The sequence below is a fragment of the Electrona antarctica genome (genome assembly GCF_951216825.1).
Source record: "Electrona antarctica genome assembly, chromosome: 23".
NCBI lineage: Eukaryota > Metazoa > Chordata > Actinopteri > Myctophiformes > Myctophidae > Electrona > Electrona antarctica.
In genome coordinates, this window is record NC_136804.1 from 30586987 (window position 1) to 30607469 (window position 20483).

The following is a 20483-nucleotide window of genomic DNA, read 5'->3' on the forward strand; positions in this document are numbered from 1 at the left end:
TGTAGATTCTATGTTGGTGTGTTGGTTATCTGCAACCTACCAAGCTGTAGATTCTATGTTGGTGTGTTGGTTATATCTGCAGCCTACAAACTAAATAAACTAATATGGGTATCAGTATCGGCTAAATTGTTATTTTAAACATCTGTATCCGCCAAGAATTTCCATATCGGTAATAATAATAATGTAATAATAAAAGGCGATAATAACACAAGGGCAACGATATATTGGTCAGAAGTATGCAACCTGTTCTTCATGTTTCTCTTTCCACCTTTCTTGAAATTGATGATCTTGTGCGACAACGTACGGTGGTGATGTGACAATAACGTTGAGTTGGAACGTACAGCACTGCACTGTACTGTACTGTACTGTACTGCACTGCACTGCACTGCACTGCACTGCACTGCACTGCACTGCACTGCACTGCACTGCACTGCACTGTACATAACATAGCCTACATGCACAGGAACATGGTTTGAGCATGTGACCACTGCTCTAGATAACAACATGAGTTTAAATTCCCAAAGGAAAAAAATACTGCATGTCCAGCGATACTATAAATACCAGAGTACTGCATATATATCCAAGTCCTCATGTGGCCCTTTGTTGGCAACAGTTCACGTATTAGCCTAAGTCCTTTTGAAGAAGGGATTATGGCCCTTTGTGATTCTGAATGACTCACTGTTTTGGCCACTGAAGAACTCACTTGAACATCCAATAGCACTTTACCACTGAATGGCTCAAATCTACCCGGCAGCAGTTGGTTTTCTATGAGATAAAAGTAGGACCTATTGGTACCTGCTAGGCTCACCCAGTGTCAATTGTCTAATAATAATGTAATCCTGGGCGCTTCGCTCAGGAATAAAGAGAGGACGATGTACAGCAACAATGGAGCAAAAGGAACATTGTTTATCTGTGCATGTCTTCAAATGCCAGTAGGTGCATGCCCACACACACGCACGCACGCACGCACGCACGCACGCACGCACGCACGCACGCACGCACGCACGCACGTTCTATGATCTCCCACTCAACTTAAAATAAACTTGCTTCATCTGCAAGTGTGTGTGTGTGTGCACACACACACACACACACACACACACACACACACACACACACACACACACACACACACACACACACACACACACACACACACGGGGGGGGGGGGGGGGGGGGGGGGGGAACAGCAGTCAGAAAGGCCAAAACAGGGCAAAGGTATGACGAAAGAGCAAAGTCGTTGCTGTGCGTGCGTGCGTGCGTGCGTGGCGTTCGTGGCGTGTGTGCGTGCGGTCCTCACCTCTCCGTCTCGTTCTATCTCCAGCCCCGCCTCCAGGAGGTTGGCCTCAAACTCCTCCCTGATCAGCGCCACTTCGCGCTCCGCCGGCTCCTCCTCCTCCTCCTGCTGCTGCTGCTGCTCCCCTGCACCTCCTCCCAGCTCCACACACACCTCCCCCACACACACACCACCACCACCACCCTCTCCCGGTGCCGCCGCCCCCCCGCTGGTGTCCGAGGAGCCCCCCCCCGCCGCCGCCGTCGTGGGGAAGTTTCCGTTGGAGATGATGGACAGCCGGTGGTGCATGGCTGCTCGCATGGAGCCGCCGCCATGCCGTCGATGGTGGAACACCAGCACATAGTCCACCTTCCTCCTGCCGTCCGAGAAGTACAGGCCGGCCGCTCCTCCTCCTCCTCCTCCGCCTCCACTGATGCTGCCCTGAGGTTGGGGGCTGCCGGTCACGGGACTCGAACCCACCACCTAGGGGGGGGGGGGGGGTGAAATGATGGGTCCAATTTAGGCCAGTGCCTAACAGTATACGTTTTAACACCTTTTGTGCTAAGGACGATGTGATCTCCACACGTCATCTCAATCAAAACCGTGGGGTGCGAAGGACGTGTATAGGCATCTTGTGCACGTCCTTTTTAATGATATAAAATATATCAGTAAGACGACTTAAAGGCGAGACAGCGACCGCTAGGGCTGAGACACTCAATAATGTCACTTCATTATGTTTTTTTTTTTTTTTTTTATCAAAGGCTACGTAGGCCTGGGCTATACCTATAGGCCTATGGATTTTTTGCAAAACGGATATTTTCGTCGTCCGTTGAAAAAAAGAAATCCCTGCCCATACGACAAAGATATCTGTGTCCACACACAAACGCAGAAACGCATTGAACACAAAACGGGATCGCTGTAATACTTTTTTTGCTTGGCTATGCCCTCTTCAGCGATCCTAGACATGTTTTGCGCACTGCCGCTCACTTCCTTGTTTACGGCCCGAGTCACTAAACTGTCTCTCCTCTCTATGGTTTTGATCAGAACGGCAATGTTCTGTCTTCTATTTATGACTTTAGCAAGCATCTCGTTTGGAATATAAACGCTTCTAAAGAGAGAACAGATTTGACAGCACGAGGTAATAACGGAATATTACAACTACTGGCGATAGCAGGCAAAGAGGCGATGATAAGACGAACATCGTTCAAAAAACATTTTATCTTTTGGACGACATTGTCTGGTGAGAGCCAATCAGCGGGATGGTGATACGGTTACATTACATACGGTAATGATTGACAGCAGGAACGCCCACTATAGGAGATGTTTTATCGCCCAGAGTCGCTGCTGTTCACCCGCCGTTAAAACGTAGGGTTACCACTTATCCCTGAACTAGAATGCCTCGTGTCACGTCACGCCACCATATATGGCCGTCAGTCCGTCACACCTTTTGACATGCTCCATATATGGCCGTCTCCATATATGAAGATCATGACACTGACCTCATCAAACCCTGGATAGCCATACATGGAGATGACTGGATCATCACCTAGATCTGCATATATGGAGCCGGCCAGCAACTCTACAGCTGACCTCAAACCCTTAGATCTCCATATATGGAGCTGACCTGTTCTGACATTCGATATGTTGATCCTCCCCATCCTCTTCGATGTCTCCCTTTTGACTGAAACCTGTCCATTCAAACTCTAGATGGGCCTGCCCCAAAGTTATTAGTGCAGCCGTGCCCGGCAGCCGGCGAAAACTAGAGTTCTCAACAGGCCTGAAAATGAAGGCCCGGTCCTACCTGGGCCCTTATCAAACCCTGTACAGTCAAGACACTGCCCCCACTGCCACCCTTAGATCTCCATATATGGAACTGACCTGACATTCCAGATAATATGTTGATCTGACCTCATCAAACCCTGTACACTCAAGACACGCTCCATATATGGCCAGACCTCATCAAACCATGTACACTCTTTTCCAGTACAGAATTCATTCCATATGTTGATCTGACCCCCCCCCCATTCCAAAGCGCCAGCGCTCGCCCAGCAGCCTGCCGTCACCCAGGCTGATGTGATGCACCCACCCGGCGGTTATCGCCCTCAGGGCGTCTTACTGGTATCGAGGCCACCAAACATCTGAGGACGTTGGCAGTAAAAGCAAAGCAAAAAGCAAAGTTCTTTGTTTACCCAGTGGACTAAGCTTGAGATGCTTGTTTACAGCCACACCCTGCTCATAGAACATTTCATGGTAGGGGTTCAATGCCTTGCTCAAGGGCACTTCAGCGGTGGTAATTTTAACGTGCCGGTCCGGGGATTCGAACTGGCGACCTTCCGATAACAAGACCGCTCCGCAAACCGTTCGGCCACTGCTACAGTACTTGTAGTAGGCCTACACGGTCCCCTGCCATGCTCTTGTTTGGTGTTTCATATCATTTGCCAACCCTATCTGTGACTCTGTGTCCAGTTAAACCTTCATTAAGCTTACTGGTGTGTTAAGAATTTCTGAAAGCATTCAATTCCATGTTTTTATCCCACAATTTTGCAACCCATTTTTTCACCCAGTGTCAATTATCTAATGTAATCCTGGGCGCTACACTTCCTCTGCCAACCTGGGGGGGGGGGGGGGGGGAGCGGACATGCATTCCAGGCATTCAATTCCATTTAATTCATGTAGTGTCAAGGCATGTAGTTAATTCATTTAAGTCATAATCATTCTATTGGTGTATACAGATGCCATCTTTTTGTAAAAGTCAGTTCTTGGTAGATTAGCCTATAGAGAAGGTAAGGATTAGCATTCTGTTGTAACGTATATTATTTTTATGTTGGTTAGTTTATATAGAGTCCAAAACTTTAAATTAGGTTTATTCGACACTCACACTCACACCTCGACCTGAGCAGTCGCATTCCAGAGCTCTCTCCGGACAACGCAGCGACATGGCTACGTTTTCAACCTTTTCCGCCTTTTTCCTCTTCTTCATCCTATGGATTACGGACGCGTTCTTTAATTCAACATGGACTTTACACCATGAAGAGATGGAACGATACGGAAACGAAGCGGAGGAGCTTCACAGCGACTTTTTCCTCCTAAACGGCTCGGAATGTAAGCACATTTCTTTTGGGTCGGCGGCGATTCACGCCTTGTTAACAGCAAACCCGGATCGCAAGAACAAACCCCCGACTGGCAAAATGGATCGCAGAACTGTGATTATTCTTTGCCTGCTGCTTTCGGGAGACATTCATTCCAATCCTGGTCCGGTCACTCGATCTCAAGCGAGACTGCTCGCTCTGCAGCAACAGTTGCTTCCGCAAACATCGGCCGTTTCCATCGCAACGCGCCACGGCTTCCACGCCTTCCAGGGCGCCAACGCCAGCGGACCCCCATATACCACCGCAGCCGTCTTGTTCGCTGAAGGCGCCCCAGCGGCAGAGATCAACGTGGCCTACCGTCACAACACAGGCCTACCTGAGCAGACCGAGGAACACCCCCCCCTCCCCCACACCTCCAGTCAACCCAGGGCTACTGAGGACAATGGACCACCACCTTCCCCCATTTCCACCCCAGCCGCGGTCCTAGAGGTGTCGGCAATCAACACGGCCGCCATTGAGTTGGATCTGGCTGCAGACATTACCAGGTTCAACGGCACCACCCCCCACATTCCACCGCCCTCCCCCATTCACACCTCAGCCACTGGGCAAGACAATGGACGGAGTGATCTTACATCGGCGGCAGTCGAGGCAAAAGACACGGACAACACCACCATCTACAGGCATGAAGAGTCTCCACATCCAACCAAGGGGGACAAAGCGGCTGGAGTCGGACAACGTGATACTTTACCTGCTATTTCTGCTGTTTCTCCGGTCGACACCATGGCTCAATCGGCCCCACCAGAGCCCTCAACAAACCTGGACGAGGGACCCCATCCCCCACTCCCGCCACCCCACGACGACCCCCACGCACCCCCCACCCTCCCCCCACGGCAACCCGCGGCTTCTACAGACATCAACAATGGCCCTCCGCTTCCCTACTTCACCACGGAGGAAATAAGCACCATAGTCAGAGCCAACGGACTTCATATCTTTCACCTGAACATCAACAGTCTTGGACCCAAAATGGCTGAAATCAGGCATATGTTTCAATGCGGTAAGGCGAACATCATTAGCTTCTCTGAAACCAAACTTGACGAGTCAACCAAAGACCCAGAAGTTGAAATAGAGAACTATTCTTTGATCAGAAACGACAGAAACAGGCATGGTGGCGGCGTGTGTATGTATATTCACAAAGACACTGAATATGTTACTCGTACTGACTTACAGCATGATGAAATTGAAACTGTGTGGGTTGAATTAATTTTCAAAAAGGCTAAATCAGTATTAGTGGGCACCGTCTACAGACCGCCTGACCAACATGGGTTCTATGATATACTTGAGGGGTGCTTAGCTGAGGAGGAATGTGTAGAGAAAATCCTGATTGGCGACTACAATACAGACATGCAACGTAAGGAAGCACCTGTGTTTAAGTCATTCAGTAAGTTCTGTGATCTACATAGTGTCAGTCAGCTAATTACCCAACCCACTAGAGTGTGTGATTCTACTCAAACTGTCATTGATCTCATTCTGTCCTCGGACAAATCCAGAATCTCCAAGAAAGGGGTTATTGTATGTGGGCTTAGTGATCATTTTATGATATTCTGTACCCGCAAAATACAAAAACTTAAGACCGGCTGCCACAAAACAGTCATATCAAGGGACCTCAAAACCTACTCTAGTGAGGTCTTTAACCAAGTATTGGAGAGTCTGGATTGGTCCGATGAGCTTAAAAGCACACTTGTCGAAGAAGCTTGGCTTGGCTTCAAAACCAAATTTACATCAGTACTGAACAACATGGCTCCTTTGAGAACCACCAGGGGCAAAACCCGCTCGGAACCATGGATGAATTCGGACATACTGGCTGCAATGAAAGCCAGAGACAAAAAATGCTCTGAAGTTCTAAAATGCAAGTCAAAGCTAGCCAAGCGCTTCGACAGTGTTCGCCAAGCTCGTTTGAACAACCTTAATACACAACGAATCAAACTACGAAACAGTGTAACTGCCATGACCAAATCAGCTAAAAGTAACTTCATTAATGATAAAGCTCAGGAAAACAAAAACAATCCTCATGAGCTCTGGAAGCTACTAAACAATCAACTAAGCTATGGTCAGAAACTAAAAACCAGATTTTCGAACATAAACATCAAATCTGACAACACTCTCATCACTGACAACCTTGATGTGGCCAACTACTTGAATATCTTCTTTACAAACATAGCAACAACTCTGGTTAACAAACTGCCCTCCCACTCTGGGCTCTTTGGTGTAGAGCACATTACAACCTTCTACAAAAACCTAGGTGTTTGTAAAGACGATTTTAAACTAGTTATGGTAACAACTGATGAGATAATTAAGAAACTGAGTGCCCTCCAACCCCACAAGGCCACAGGCCATGACAACATTCCCTCCAAATTTCTCAGAGACTCAGCCATCTCTATAGCTCCAATCATCACCCACATAGTAAACCTCTCCATCAAACAGGGACAGGTCCCCCAAGATTTCAAACTGGCCAAAGTAACCCCCTTGCACAAGAAAGGGAGTAAATTAGACCCCGGCAACTACCGCCCTATTTCTATTCTTAGTTCCATCTCGAAAGTGATGGAAAAAATAGTCTATGAACAGGTTGAAAAGTATCTTGCCACTAACAAATTATTGTACGAGTTCCAATCTGGCTTCAGAACATCCCACTCCACTGACACATGCCTTCTCTATTTAAGCGACCACATCAAACAAGAGGTGGACGCTGGCAAATACTGCGGCATGGTCATGCTGGACCTCCAAAAGGCTTTTGACACCGTGAACCACTCCATACTGGTTAACAAGCTAAAAGCAATTGGTTTCGATAGCACATCAGTGAGCTGGATGCAATCCTACCTGGAGGGGAGAGAACAGATGGTGGAAGTGAACGGAACACTGTCCCCCCCCTCCCAGTGAGCTGTGGCGTTCCACAAGGAAGCATACTAGGGCCTCTACTGTTCCTAATATATGTAAACGACATGACTTCAGCCTGTGACTGCAACTTGTTCCTGTTCGCAGATGACTCAGCACTGCTGGTCTCGGACAGGGACAAACTGCAGGTTGAAAATGCCCTCAGCTCTGAACTCGGTAGAATCTGCACCTGGCTCGCTGATAACAAACTATCTTTACACCTGGGAAAAACTGAATCCATTCTCTTTGGCTCTATTAGTAATCTCAGCAAGGCAAATGGCTTCTTGGTTAGAGTGGGTGACAATGTTATCACACGTAAAGATGAAATTACCTACCTAGGTTCCATCCTGGAGGCTAATCTTTCCGGTGATAAAATGGCCACCAACGTAATCAAAAAAGTCAACCATAGAACAAGATTCCTCTACAGGATCTCCTCACTGGTCAACAAAAACACCTTGAAGACCTTAACAGGAGCCCTTGTACAGGGTTTCTTTGACTATGCATGCACCTCCTGGTACCACAGCACCTCAAAGGCCCTTAAAACCAGGCTCCAGACTTCCCAAAACAAACTGGTCAGGCTCCTACTTGATCTAGCCCCCCGAACCCACCTCACCCCTGCCCACTTCGACAGGCTGGAATGGCTTAGGGTCGACGACAGAGTACAGCAACTTGCAATGGGTCTGGTCCACAAGATTCGATACACCACCAAGATTAGCCTGGCTAATAAGCCAGACTAATATCACACAACACTTCACACAACACTGTCGCGGTATATCAGTCTGGGCTGGCTCCACTTGGATTTCATTTCCTGGGGAACATTTTCTCTTTGACGCAATTGGTCAGAGCTACTGTCAGTCAAAAGTCTCAAGCATTGAACGTCACTGTACCAAAGCCCGCCTATATTGCATACCGTGTCCCGATTGGTCCGACCTGTTCTCTGCTGTAGGAAAGAGGCGTGCTACTGAGCCTCGCCAGACCGTAATCCGCTGGTAGGCAACTTTTTTTTGCCAACGGCTGATTCGGTCTGGTTTATTAACCAGGCTACACCAAGATACCCATGTACCTGTCTAGATACTTCCTTAATGTTAACGAAGTCCACACCCACAACACCAGAGGGAGTGCAACGAACCATGTACAACCCAGATTCGGCACAAACAAGGGACTAAATTCTTTTCGCTCCTATGCCACCAAAATGTGGAACGCCCTACCAACTGTCATTAAGACATGCGAATCCCTTGACTCCTTCAAAACCGCTCTCAAAGGGCACCTACGGATGGCTGCAATTCGAAACTGGCCCCCGTAAAATCTGAATCCCCCCCCCCGCCCCCCCCTTTTTTTCCCCTCACTGTATATATTTCTTTTCCCTTTTTACCTCCTTTTTGATGAATTCCTGTTCTGTCTATAGAAGTGTCTATTTGTACGTCTCTAAATGTTTTGATGATTTGAACATGGTGGACCCTGTTGGAAACAAGTGTAATGCTTAATTGGGTCGTCCACTCACAGTTAACAGCCTTTGTATTGAGTTTATGCTTGAAATGTACTGTAATTCTGCAAACTGTTAATAAATTCTTCAATCAATCAATCAATCAATGCATTGATTTGCTCTGTAGGCTAAATCATTTTTGTGTCATTTTGTTGACAACCACTCATGTAAAATTATACTGGGTTTCATGCACTCTCCAACTTTATGTTGCAACCCATCCTTCCCCTATAGACAGGATTGTTAACTTGCTGACCTCGCTTAGCTAAAATCACGTTGAAATATTATTATGTTCAGAATGTGTTGGTTCAATCAGGATTGCAGCTTTAGTGAACGCAGCTGAACCTCATCCAAACAATACATGTTATAATTGTAATTGTTCCTCTTTATAGGTAACTCGACTCAACACCCATGCAGAAGATGTGATTTATATGTTTTATATCTGAAATATCTGAAATTGTAAATGCACGTACTGCACCACTTGGCAATAATGTTCGGGTAGATACTATAAATGTAGTATATAGGCGCTGCAACTTTGAAAACAAAATAACACACTCCAGAGAAAAAGTATAGCCTCAAACACAAAACCCCGAGCGTTTTAATCACACCGCAGTGAATCAAACGTAAATACAACAGGCTTCTCGTCTAGAGAGATAGGCGTATTAATCTATATCCCCACTTAAACGCAGTCGCGTGCGTCTATCAAAGCAAGCTTTTAAAACGTCGAGAGATAGAGAATGTTTAAAGGCAATAATAAAGTGCAGCCGCGTGAACGAACGTGTTGGCTATTATAGTAATTAGTTTACTTACAGGAATCTTGTCTTCGGCCGGTGGAGAGATGGGCTGCATCATCTTTTTGACAGGCAAATTATAGCTAGAGCGAAGAAGTTACACTACAGATTGTTTAACGGAGGACGTACAGGTCGAGAAGCGATATCATTCTGAACACAACATGATCTCCAGAATAATGACAGTCCGCCGTGCAGTCCAACTATATAATTAAATTAACACACCACCCCGGAGGACCGACGGTGATGCTGCTGCGTGCGCGGTCTCCCCCGCCAGCCCGGCAGCAGGTCTCATTTTGATAACGGTTTAATTAAAGCAAATAATAGTTGGAGTTGTTCAGGTTGTCTGTCTCTCTCCATACGCGCTGACCCAAATTACAACATGCTGCTGCTGCTGCTATATGAAACTACAACTCTGTCTGTCTGTGGGATCTGAGAGCTGGTGGTGGTGGTGCCTGCTGCCCACCACTGGGAGAAAGTGATATTATTATGTAGGCTATATGTGTGTGGGGGGAAAGTGGCGCACGTGCATACTCTATGCTTGGCACTAGGCAGTGTGTGTGTGTGTGTGTGTGTGTGTGTGTGTGCGTGGGTGTGTGTGTGTGTGTGTGCGCGCGTGCGCGCATGGCTAGCACGCCGTGCGATAGCAGCAGATCGAGACACCAGCAGGCTGGAGCTCCTCCTGCCTCGCAGGTGTCTCCCACCTGGAGGTGGAGACATCCCGACGCGCAGAGAAGCGCCATGCAGGGCAGCAACATGAGCCATGATCTAATAGAAGAGTTACGATATTGACGGGGCAGAAACCGAGCGCTCGAGTGCTGTTCATGCAGCCTGAACTGAGCCAAGCTGGAGTTGCATTGGAAATAACATTGTTTTCAATGAGGGCGGCGCAAACAAGAGCTATTTTAAGCATGTGTGCAACATGACAACTGTTTTAAAGTATTGTACAACTAAAGTCTCTTTAATGTTTCCTACTATTACTACAAAACAATCTAAAATAAAGGGATTTAAGTCAAGATCATTAAAGCTGAGCTTTTGCCTGAGTCCAATGCATTTCTGCCTACTTCCGGTCCAGGACTTGGCCCAGTTGGTTGTCTAGGAGAGCCGCCATTGGACTGAAGCCCCATGAAGTGAACGCAGTTTGCGTAACTCTGTCTATATCTAAGGCTCTGATCCAATCTAACCTCGGTCCTCGCCCCACCAGGCTTTCCACCTCGGAGGAAAGCCTGGTCTCTGTTCCAAAACTGCCGTGTGAACCGGCCTGTAGCGGATGATATCGCTATGTCATGTAGTATTGTTTTGTAGTCATCAGGCAGGAACAATCAATCAGAGCTTCCTTTTCCCTCAAACCGGAAGAATAACAATAAAAGCTCTCGTAGCCTGTGGCTTTTATTGAGAAAAATCGTTTTGAGGGAAAAGGAAGTTCCTGCCTGACGATTGTTCCTACTACAACATGACTAGCGATATCATCCGCTCCCAACCGAGACATAAACCCGAAAAGGAATGCTGCCCAGGCTATATCCAACCAGATTCAACACACAACTGCCCCACGTCTGGAAAAGTGTGCTGATACTACCCCCATGAGATATATGAAGCCATCACCGACAACGATCCAGGCCACAGGACGTATTTAACATTTAGCCCAGACCGACCCGAATTTCCGTCCGAGTCCAGCCCTGATAAAGACTATAGCCTAAGATTTAGACTCTCGTAGATGTATTTATCGATTCTGATTGAAAATGTCAATGAGAGTCTAAATCTTAGGCTATACATAAAGACATGAAGACAAGAGTAACGTTCACCACTCAGCCCACCCCTGGCTGATTAAGCCTCAAAGTTGATTGGTGGACAAAGGACCTCTTTAGTCTTACCTTATTGTATCTCCTTCCTGAAGTATAGCAACCTATATTGTCCAACACATGGCTAGTGTTTGAGGTGATATTCCTTGCCAAGACGCTGCTATCAGTGGATGTAGGCTATATAGAGCGTCGCAGTCCCGCCCCCTACCATGGACCAGGAAATGATTCTCCGTTCATTTTCCTCATAGACATTTCAGAAAGTATTTATTTAAAGACGTTTACGCCGCGGACAAAGCCAACTCGAGTCGTGACAAATCATGACAACAAACACAATTTTTGGGGCCGAAAAAATAATTAGAAAGAAGAAAAAAACGGCAGGTTACAACACTTTTTTGTTGTTTTTCTTCTTTGTAATTATTTGTTTGGTCCAAAATATTGTTTGTGTTGTCTATGGGAAAAATGCATTGGGATTCATTTCCTGGTCCATGGTAGGGGGCGGGACTGCGACGCTCTATAGCCTCTGAGTGCATGGTTGTCCAACAATCTTTGAACAAATGTTCAGTTGTTGCAGCAGCTGTGACTTTAAGGCTATAGACAAACATACAGGTGGTACTACAGTACTGAAGAAGTGAAGAACACTAATGACAGAAGTAAAAAACAAAAGAAGGATCCGTCTACTAGCACCGAAGGATCTTAAACGGCAAAGGAAATAGATTCTTTGCTTTGTTTTCTTACATATGATGGATTCAATCTGATCTTTCCATGACAACAGATCAATTAGTACTTCTCGTGTGTGTGTGCGCGTGCGTGAGAGAGAGAGAGAGAGAGAGAGAGAGAGCGCTATAGGCGTAAGCACACACTCACACACACACACACACACACACACACACACACACACACACACACACACACACACACACACACACACACACACACATTATCCAAGCCTTGTCCTCACTCACACACACAAACATGCCCACAACTCTCTCTCTCTCGCACTCTCTCTCTCTCTCTCTCTCTCTCTCTCTCTCTCTCCAGAAGCCACTCACTGTGCGTAGTGGTGGTGGTGGGTGTGCTGTGTCATCGTCCAGGGCCCAGTAGGAGGAAGAGGAGCGGTCCAGACCCAGACCATGCAGCTCCAGGGCCAGGTGGTACAGAGCATCGCTGTGGATGGACGAAGACTCGCTCAGCGCCGTGTTCGCTCTGGGAAACACCTCCCCGCCTGTAGGTGGCAGTGTGACAGGGTGAGGAGGAGTGCAAGTCGGCTCGAGATACACACGCCCCAGAGCCGAAGGAGGCGTCAACCTTTCTATGTCTACGGAGATACAGACGCCCCAGAGCCGAAGGAGGCGTCTACCTTTCTATGTCTATGGAGATACAGACGCCCCAGAGCCGAAGGAGGTGTCTACCTTTCTATGTCTATGGAGATACAGACGCCCCAGAGCCGAAGGAGGCGTCTACCTTTCTATGTCTATGGAGATACAGACGGCCCAGAGCCGAAGGAGGCGTCTACCTTTCTATGTCTACGGAGATACAGACGGCCCAGAGCCGAAGGAGGCGTCTACCTTTCTATGTCTATGGAGATACAGACGGCCCAGAGCCGAAGGAGGTGTCGACCTTTCTATGTCTATGGAGATACAGACGCCCCAGAGCCGAAGGAGGTGTCTACCTTTCTATGTCTATGGAGATACAGACGCCCCAGAGCCGAAGGAGGCGTCTACCTTTCTATGTCTATGGAGATACAGACGGCCCAGAGCCGAAGGAGGCGTCTACCTTTCTATGTCTACGGAGATACAGACGGCCCAGAGCCGAAGGAGGCGTCTACCTTTCTATGTCTATGGAGATACAGACGCCCCAGAGCCGAAGGAGGCGTAGACCTTTCTATGTCTATGGAGATACAGACGCCCCAGAGCCGAAGAAGGCGTCTACCTTTCTATGTCTATGGAGATACAGACGGCCCAGAGCCGAAGGAGGCGTCTACCTTTCTATGTCTACAGAGATACAGACGGCCCAGAGCCGAAGGAGGCGTCTACCTTTCTATGTCTACGGAGATACAGACGGCCCAGAGCCGAAGGAGGCGTCTACCTTTCTATGTCTACGGAGATACAGACGGCCCAGAGCCGAAGGAGGCGTCGACCTTTCTATGTCTATGGAAATACAGACGCCCCAGAGCAGAAGGAGGGGTCAACCTTTCTATGTCTATGGAGATACAGACGCCCCAGAGCCGAAGGAGGCGTCTACCTTTCTATGTCTATGGAGATACAGACGCCCCAGAGCCGAAGGAGGCGTCTACCTTTCTATGTCTACAGAGATACAGACGGCCCAGAGCCGAAGGAGGCGTCTACCTTTCTATGTCTATGGAGATACAGACGGCCCAGAGCCGAAGGAGGCGTCTACCTTTCTATGTCTATGGAGATACAGACGGCCCAGAGCCGAAGGAGGCGTCTACCTGTATATGTCTATGGAGATACACAGACGGCCCAGAGCCGAAGGAGGCGTCTACCTTTCTATGTCTATGGAGATACAGACGGCCCAGAGCCGAAGGAGGTGTCTACCTTTCTATGTCTATGGAGATACAGACGGCCCAGAGCCGAAGGAGGCGTCTACCTTTCTATGTCTACGGAGATACAGACGGCCCAGAGCCGAAGGAGGCGTCGACCTTTCTATGTCTATGGAGATACAGACGGCCCAGAGCAGGCGTCTACCTTTCTATGTCTATGGAGATACAGACGGCCCAGAGCCGAAGGAGGCGTCTACCTGTATATGTCTATGTGGCCAGGCCCATTATGTTAAGGCTAAAAAGGATAACACAATACTTTATTAGTCATAAATGTAAACAGCACAGAGGTACTACATGCACACGCACGCACACATGCACACACGCACACGGCCTGGCGGATACAAATATCTTAAAGATATATATTTTGTTATTTTCATATCTGCTAAGTGGCAAGCTATTCATAATATGAACAGCTTGCCGCTATTATGCTCCTCCTCACCCCTGCACTGTCGACAAATATTTAAAGTTTTTGCCAAATACTTTATCAATTCTAATTTCTAAATCATTGAATATCGATATCCGTTATTGTCTAACTCCTATTTTCCGATACCGATATCAACCAGTACCGATATATGCCACCAAAACTCAACTAATTGTCAGGTAACAACATAACATAGATGTTGGCCTATTTGACACTGCAGGAGGATAATTGCCTTGATGCCTTTAGCATTAAAAGGAACCCTTACTAATAAGACAATTATGCCTTAAATCTAAAACATTATACTTGCCCTATAACTAAAATAAAATATAAAAACACCTTACATATTTTATTTCTTACATAAATAGAGAATCTTTCACTCAATGAGGGGGGCGGGGGGCATTGGCAGTTTTGTTAAGTCCTTGTGCAGTGATAATCATCTGTGGAGAATGTCTTTCTCTGAAGAGTGCAAACCGACTGAAAAGTGGACTGACTAAAGGTGGCCTTAAGGTGGCCTTACACTAGCCGATTGTTTTCAATCTGAAATCCGATAGAACCACACACTACAGGATAATCGGGCCGATTATCCTGTAGTGTGTGGTTCTATCGGATTTCAGATTGAAAAAAAATCGGCTAGTGTAAGGCCACCTTAAGTAATGAAATGGAAGGTGTGGGGAATTCTACAGGTGCAGGCTGCATGGGGTTGCAATGGCAATCAATTGGCTCATCAGGCAGAGCCTGGAAATTGGACAGGTGAGGGGACTATAAGGCACATTAGGTCCACTGGCAGAGCCTGGCCAGAGTCTTTTTCCGGGCGGTTCTGGCCAGGACTCAAGGCCGGGCACTGCACTCCCTTCGCTGGTGTGGAATTTGAAGTCAGCGGGGCGAACGGTTCTCGAGTTACGTGGATTGCAGACAGACATACTGTCATGGATGTAGACAGAGTGGTTGAACCGAAAATGCAGAGTCACAGGCAACAGAGCAGCTTTTAAAGTATTTAATAAGAAATAGGCAAATCTTACACTGGAGATGCAGGTCAGAAATCAGGCAATGACAAAATGACAACGTAGTCAAAACTGGAGCTAAACAGGAACCCAGGAACATACAACCATGACATCAAACTATGAACTGACAATGAGAGTCTGCAAAGAGTCCCGTTTTATAGGAGCAGGTTGATTGGCAAAGTGTTCACAGGTTGGCTGATGAGGGAGTTGAATACAGGTGTGTAAATGGAACTGCAGTGTGGTGGAAATGAATGTGGGAGTGGCCTTGGTGGAGTCACAGACTGAGGGAGAGAGAGACTGTGACACATACGTATACAGAGAGTCAGTGCATTCAATGTGTCTAGGTACTCTGACAGGTTATCACCATTAAGTACCACAGACGAATAACAGTCTAAGTCCACACTATTGATCCATAATGTATAAATGATAGATAAGGGTTCAGGACAACGAGGCCTTTTCGTGGAGGGGTCAGTCTGAAATTTGGACTTAGACTGTTTTTCGTCTGTGGTACTCTGTTGTTTTTCAGAAGCGTCACTGTGGTTCTTGAAAACAGATCATAATTTGCGAGTGCTTGTAATCAGATTTCATGCCCACAGGATTGACTGTGTGCTCTTGCGTGGCTGCGTGCACATTTGTGCGTTCAATGTGTGTGTGTGTGTGTGTGCACGTGCGCGCGTGCTTGCACGCGTGCTTGTGTGCATGTGTGTGTGTGTGTGTGTGTGTGTGTGTGTGTGTGCACGTGCGTGCGCGTGCGTGCGTGTATATAGTTATTTTAGTGATACAGACAGCTGTAACCATAGTAACAAACAAGCCATGCAGTATGCTCTCAATTCAGAACCATGGACAGCTCTCTCTCTCTCCCACACACACACACGCATGCACGCACGCACGCACGCACGCACGCACTTGGGGGACAGCACAGGGACAATGGAGGATGGACGCTACGGTGGTCTAGTTGTGTAAGGTAAGGACAGGTAGGGACAGGTCTTAACAATGGAGGGGCCCTGCGAGGCTATAGGACATGTCTTAACAATAGAGGGGCCCTGCGAGGCTATAGGACATGTCTTAACAATGGAGGGGCCCTGCGACTCTGCGAGGCTACAGGCTACAGCACACGACTCTATAGGCTTCCACAGGCTACAGCACTCACCTGCAGCGTAGGCAGAGGACGGGGAGCGGCGCAGAGTCATGGCTTTACAGGCAGAAACCGTTAAAGGGAAGCCAGGATTCTTATATAACTCTTACATTCCCTTGGTCAGAAGAATCCCTGTCATCCCTCTTGGCCGATGTGACTGTGTTAGTCATTGCATGGTGTCTTCAAGTCTGACAAAGTCCCAACAGACATGAGTGTTCATGAGATGCCAGCAGCTAGGGAAAGAAACACAACAAAAGCAACACATGTGACCATGTGGTTCTGCAATCCTTGACACGAAGGGAAGCTAAGCTCTGCTATAAAGCTAATGCTCTCCACTAACTGGCTGTATAGCCAGCCGGTTCATGACTGGCTGACTTGTCAACAGAATGAACTCATACACTGTCTGCCACTCAGCTTATTGCCCTATAGTACAACGACAGGTCACTTGTACTTACCGACTGGCCAAAGAGACTTGCTTGCTGACCGGAAGCTTACAAGCTATATTATTAAAGGCATTGCGTATACATACTGTAACTCATGTGTTAACAGACTGGCTGTCAGTCCCAACTGGTCACCAGGCCATTTGGCTGAGGAATTATGAAGAGATTACGGTTCCCAGTAATGTGTGCTAATTGCTTTGCCGTCTGTCATGGTTTTAGCTGCAGAGCTGTGGTTTCTTCACTGTCTGTCTGCCCCCCCCCCCTTAGAGGACTATTGACTATAGCTTACCTTCCATTCAGAACAATGGAATGGTAGGTTTGGTTGTTTCGTTTGTACCAAGACTTGATTCACAATACGTAGCTCAGCATCAGGCCAACATGCCTATTCAGTGATGTTGTAAAGTAAAGTATATACTTTTACTTCTACTCCACTACATCTCAGGAGCAAATATTGTACTTATACTCCACTACATTTATTTGAAAACTTTAGTTACTATTTACCATACTTTGTAGATTTTGATTATTATTACAAAGCATACTTTAAACACTTCAGCCCTATATACATTTCGGGCCTTTTGAAAATAGCCGATCTACAAACTCACAATGGATCGTATCACAACACATTGTGAGCTGGTAGAGCTTGAAACCTGCATACATCACGTATTATTTTCAAGCCTCATAGCTATATCGAAAACTTAAATAGCTATCGATGATTAATAGTGTTGTTTTTGTCGACTAAAACTATGACGAAAAATGTTCGTCGACTACCTTTTTTTAACTGAGGAAAACTGAATAAGAACTAAATATAAACTAAGACATTTTGACTAAAACTATGACTAAATATATTGACAATTTCGTCAACAGATAAAAACTAAATTGAAATGTCAGGGAGGGACTAGTGGAGAAGACATCCAGTAGAACTAAATGTCAGGGTCCGGGAGGGACTAGTGGAGAAGTCATTTATGTTTGGTTGCATGCTGAAAATAGCCTACAAGTTGTAGATCTACTTGTAGATCAGCTATTTTCAGCACGCAACCCAAGTGTAAAATCAGCCATTACGACTCCATCAAGGCCCGCCAGAATACATTTTAGTTGATGAAATCAACTGTAGATTTAGTCGACTAAATTCTTAGGATATTTAGTCGACTAAAACTAGGCTAACACTAAAACATACCGGGTGACTAAAATGACTAAAAACTGAAAATGATTGAAAATTAAATCAAACGTTTTCTGTCAAAAACAACACTAATGCTTAAAAGGCCTGTATGGTGCCACCAACCGCACCGGGCAGGCTTGCTTTTCGTCCATTTTCGAGGAGTGTGGTCTCGCACACTCCTCGCACGCACGCACGCACGCACGCACGCACGCACGCACGCACGCACGCACGCACGCACGCACAGTGTAACAGTGTAACAGTGTAACAGTGTAACAGTGTATACATTAGGCTATACGCTATATATATATATATTACACATACAGTATATATGCATACTAAACACACACACATTCTGCCAGTAACAGTATCTGATGTGTGGTGGTATAATGACCCTTCTGGATTACATTAAGCAGCACGCACGCACGCACGCACGCACGCACGCGCACGCGCACACGCACACGCGCACGCGCACACACACACACACACACACACACACACACACACACACACACACACACACACACACACACACACACACACACACACACACACACACACACACACACACACACACCTCCACTCTCTGTCTCCAGTTACGGCTACAGGTACAGATATATCCCCAGTGTTAAATATTAACGGTGCATGCGCTCGCTTGTAATCGAGGAAACCGCCAAGAGGTCAAGTTCAGTCAAGGAGCTGTTTTGTTTGTTGTTGTTGGTCACTTAGTAGTGGACTAGCGTTATGTGTGGTCAGGGCAGGGGTTCAGGGCTCACCGGTTTGAGTTCCTCTCTCTCAGCGTACCCAGACATATACGCGACAAGGGGCGACAAGATGCCGCTTAGACTAGAGCAAGGGTGCCCAAAAGGTAGATTGTGATCTACCGGTAGATCACAAAGGCTGTGCCGTTAGACCACATGACATGGCCCTAAAAATAATAAAATAGATTGACATCAAGGGCCTGTCAGCTCCCTTCACGGCTTCGATAGTTCCATAGTGCAATGCTTTGTTTTCGAGAATGCTGCTCGCAAATGTTTGAAATTGAACTGGTAAGTTAAATAAAAATGTGTGAGGCAAATAAAAAAAACGTACTCCCGATTTCTTTGGCGATATAATGTCCAAAATTTCGTGCATTTTGGTCAAAGATCCCGGGATGAGATAGATTTGAACTGTTTTTATATAATTCTAAATGGTGGGAGATCTAAAGGTCAGAGGTCAAAAGTCAGAACACGAAAGTTGTGACGCATGAGGAGACACATATGTGTATCAAACTGTTATTGTTGACAGTCAAACGGTTCATAACCATTGCAAGTTTGCATTTTCAATTGAGTGCTATAGCGCCACCCTTTGGCCAATGGTCGTGGGCTTTGCGGTCTCAACGTTTGGCATAACCCTGTACCTGTACCATATTGTCGTGAAAACGAACTGCATTTTTGGCGAAAGGAGAAGAATTAAGAAAAAAACAGACACATACAATAAGGCAGGGGTTCTCAACGTTTTTGGCCGGGGACCCCCGGAAATGCCCCCGGAAATGCTTTGGCAATGTCTCGGGACCCCCGCCCCGCCCCCTCCTGACCCCCAATATAAATTGACTGCTACAATAACCTTAACCCATTTTGGACGGGAACCCCTTTTGGTGTTTTAAGCATTGTTATAATTTAGCTATTGAAAAATAGCAGATCTACAAGCTCATAGCGCGCCACCGAGTGGCGCGCTACGAGCTTGTAGGTCTGCTATTTTTGAAAAATCGTGAAAATATATATATATATTTTTTTTTTCTTTTTTTTTTTTGAAAATAATTTGGGGACCCCCTAAAATATTTTGGCGACCCCCCGAGGGGTCGCGACCCACGGGTTGAGAACCCCTGCAATAAGGGACCAAGAAGTACTCTCGGGCCTGGTCCAATAATAAAATGGTATCAGCCTTATCCTTAAAGTTTAAAAGCTGAGGATGTGACACACCGAGGAGAGAGTGTAAGTGTAAACGGAACCTTGGGGTCCTCATTGGTTGTCTCCCACCCCCACAACGTATTTCAAAGGGAGATCATTCAACCGCTATATTCTTCAAGCCAAAGGCATGCCCCATAAATAGAGTAAAAACGTGTCACGCCCACACACACACACACACACACACACACACACACACACACACTAAACATATGCCGATACATGCATCGGCGTATGACATCGTTTGTCTTCTATGCTCTCTCTGCCTTTCTCACACTCATAAAGAGACAGCAGTCACACATAATTCTCCATCAGACATGCTTTCTCTCTCGCACGCACGCACGCACGCACGCACGCACGCACGCACGCACGCACGCACGCACGCACGCACGCACGCACGCACGCAACACACGAGCACACACACTGATTTCCCCAGCCATCCGTGACCTGGTTCACGTCTTCCTGGATGA

At 46.9% G+C, this 20483-nt stretch overlaps 1 protein-coding gene across 1 annotated transcript in view; it reads right to left on the minus strand.

Annotated features, from left to right (window-relative positions):
* Nucleotides 1-16529, minus strand: part of ano2b (anoctamin 2b) — a gene marked incomplete at both ends in the record, with an annotated part of 96458 nt that extends 79929 nt beyond the window's left edge. The window contains 3 exons of the mRNA XM_079494764.1: nt 1298-1756; nt 12407-12579; nt 16490-16529. Coding sequence (XP_079350890.1) covers nt 1298-1756; nt 12407-12579; nt 16490-16529 — 672 coding nt within the window. The remainder of the gene's footprint in view (nt 1-1297; nt 1757-12406; nt 12580-16489) is intronic.
* Between the last annotated feature and the right edge of the window lie 3954 nt (nt 16530-20483).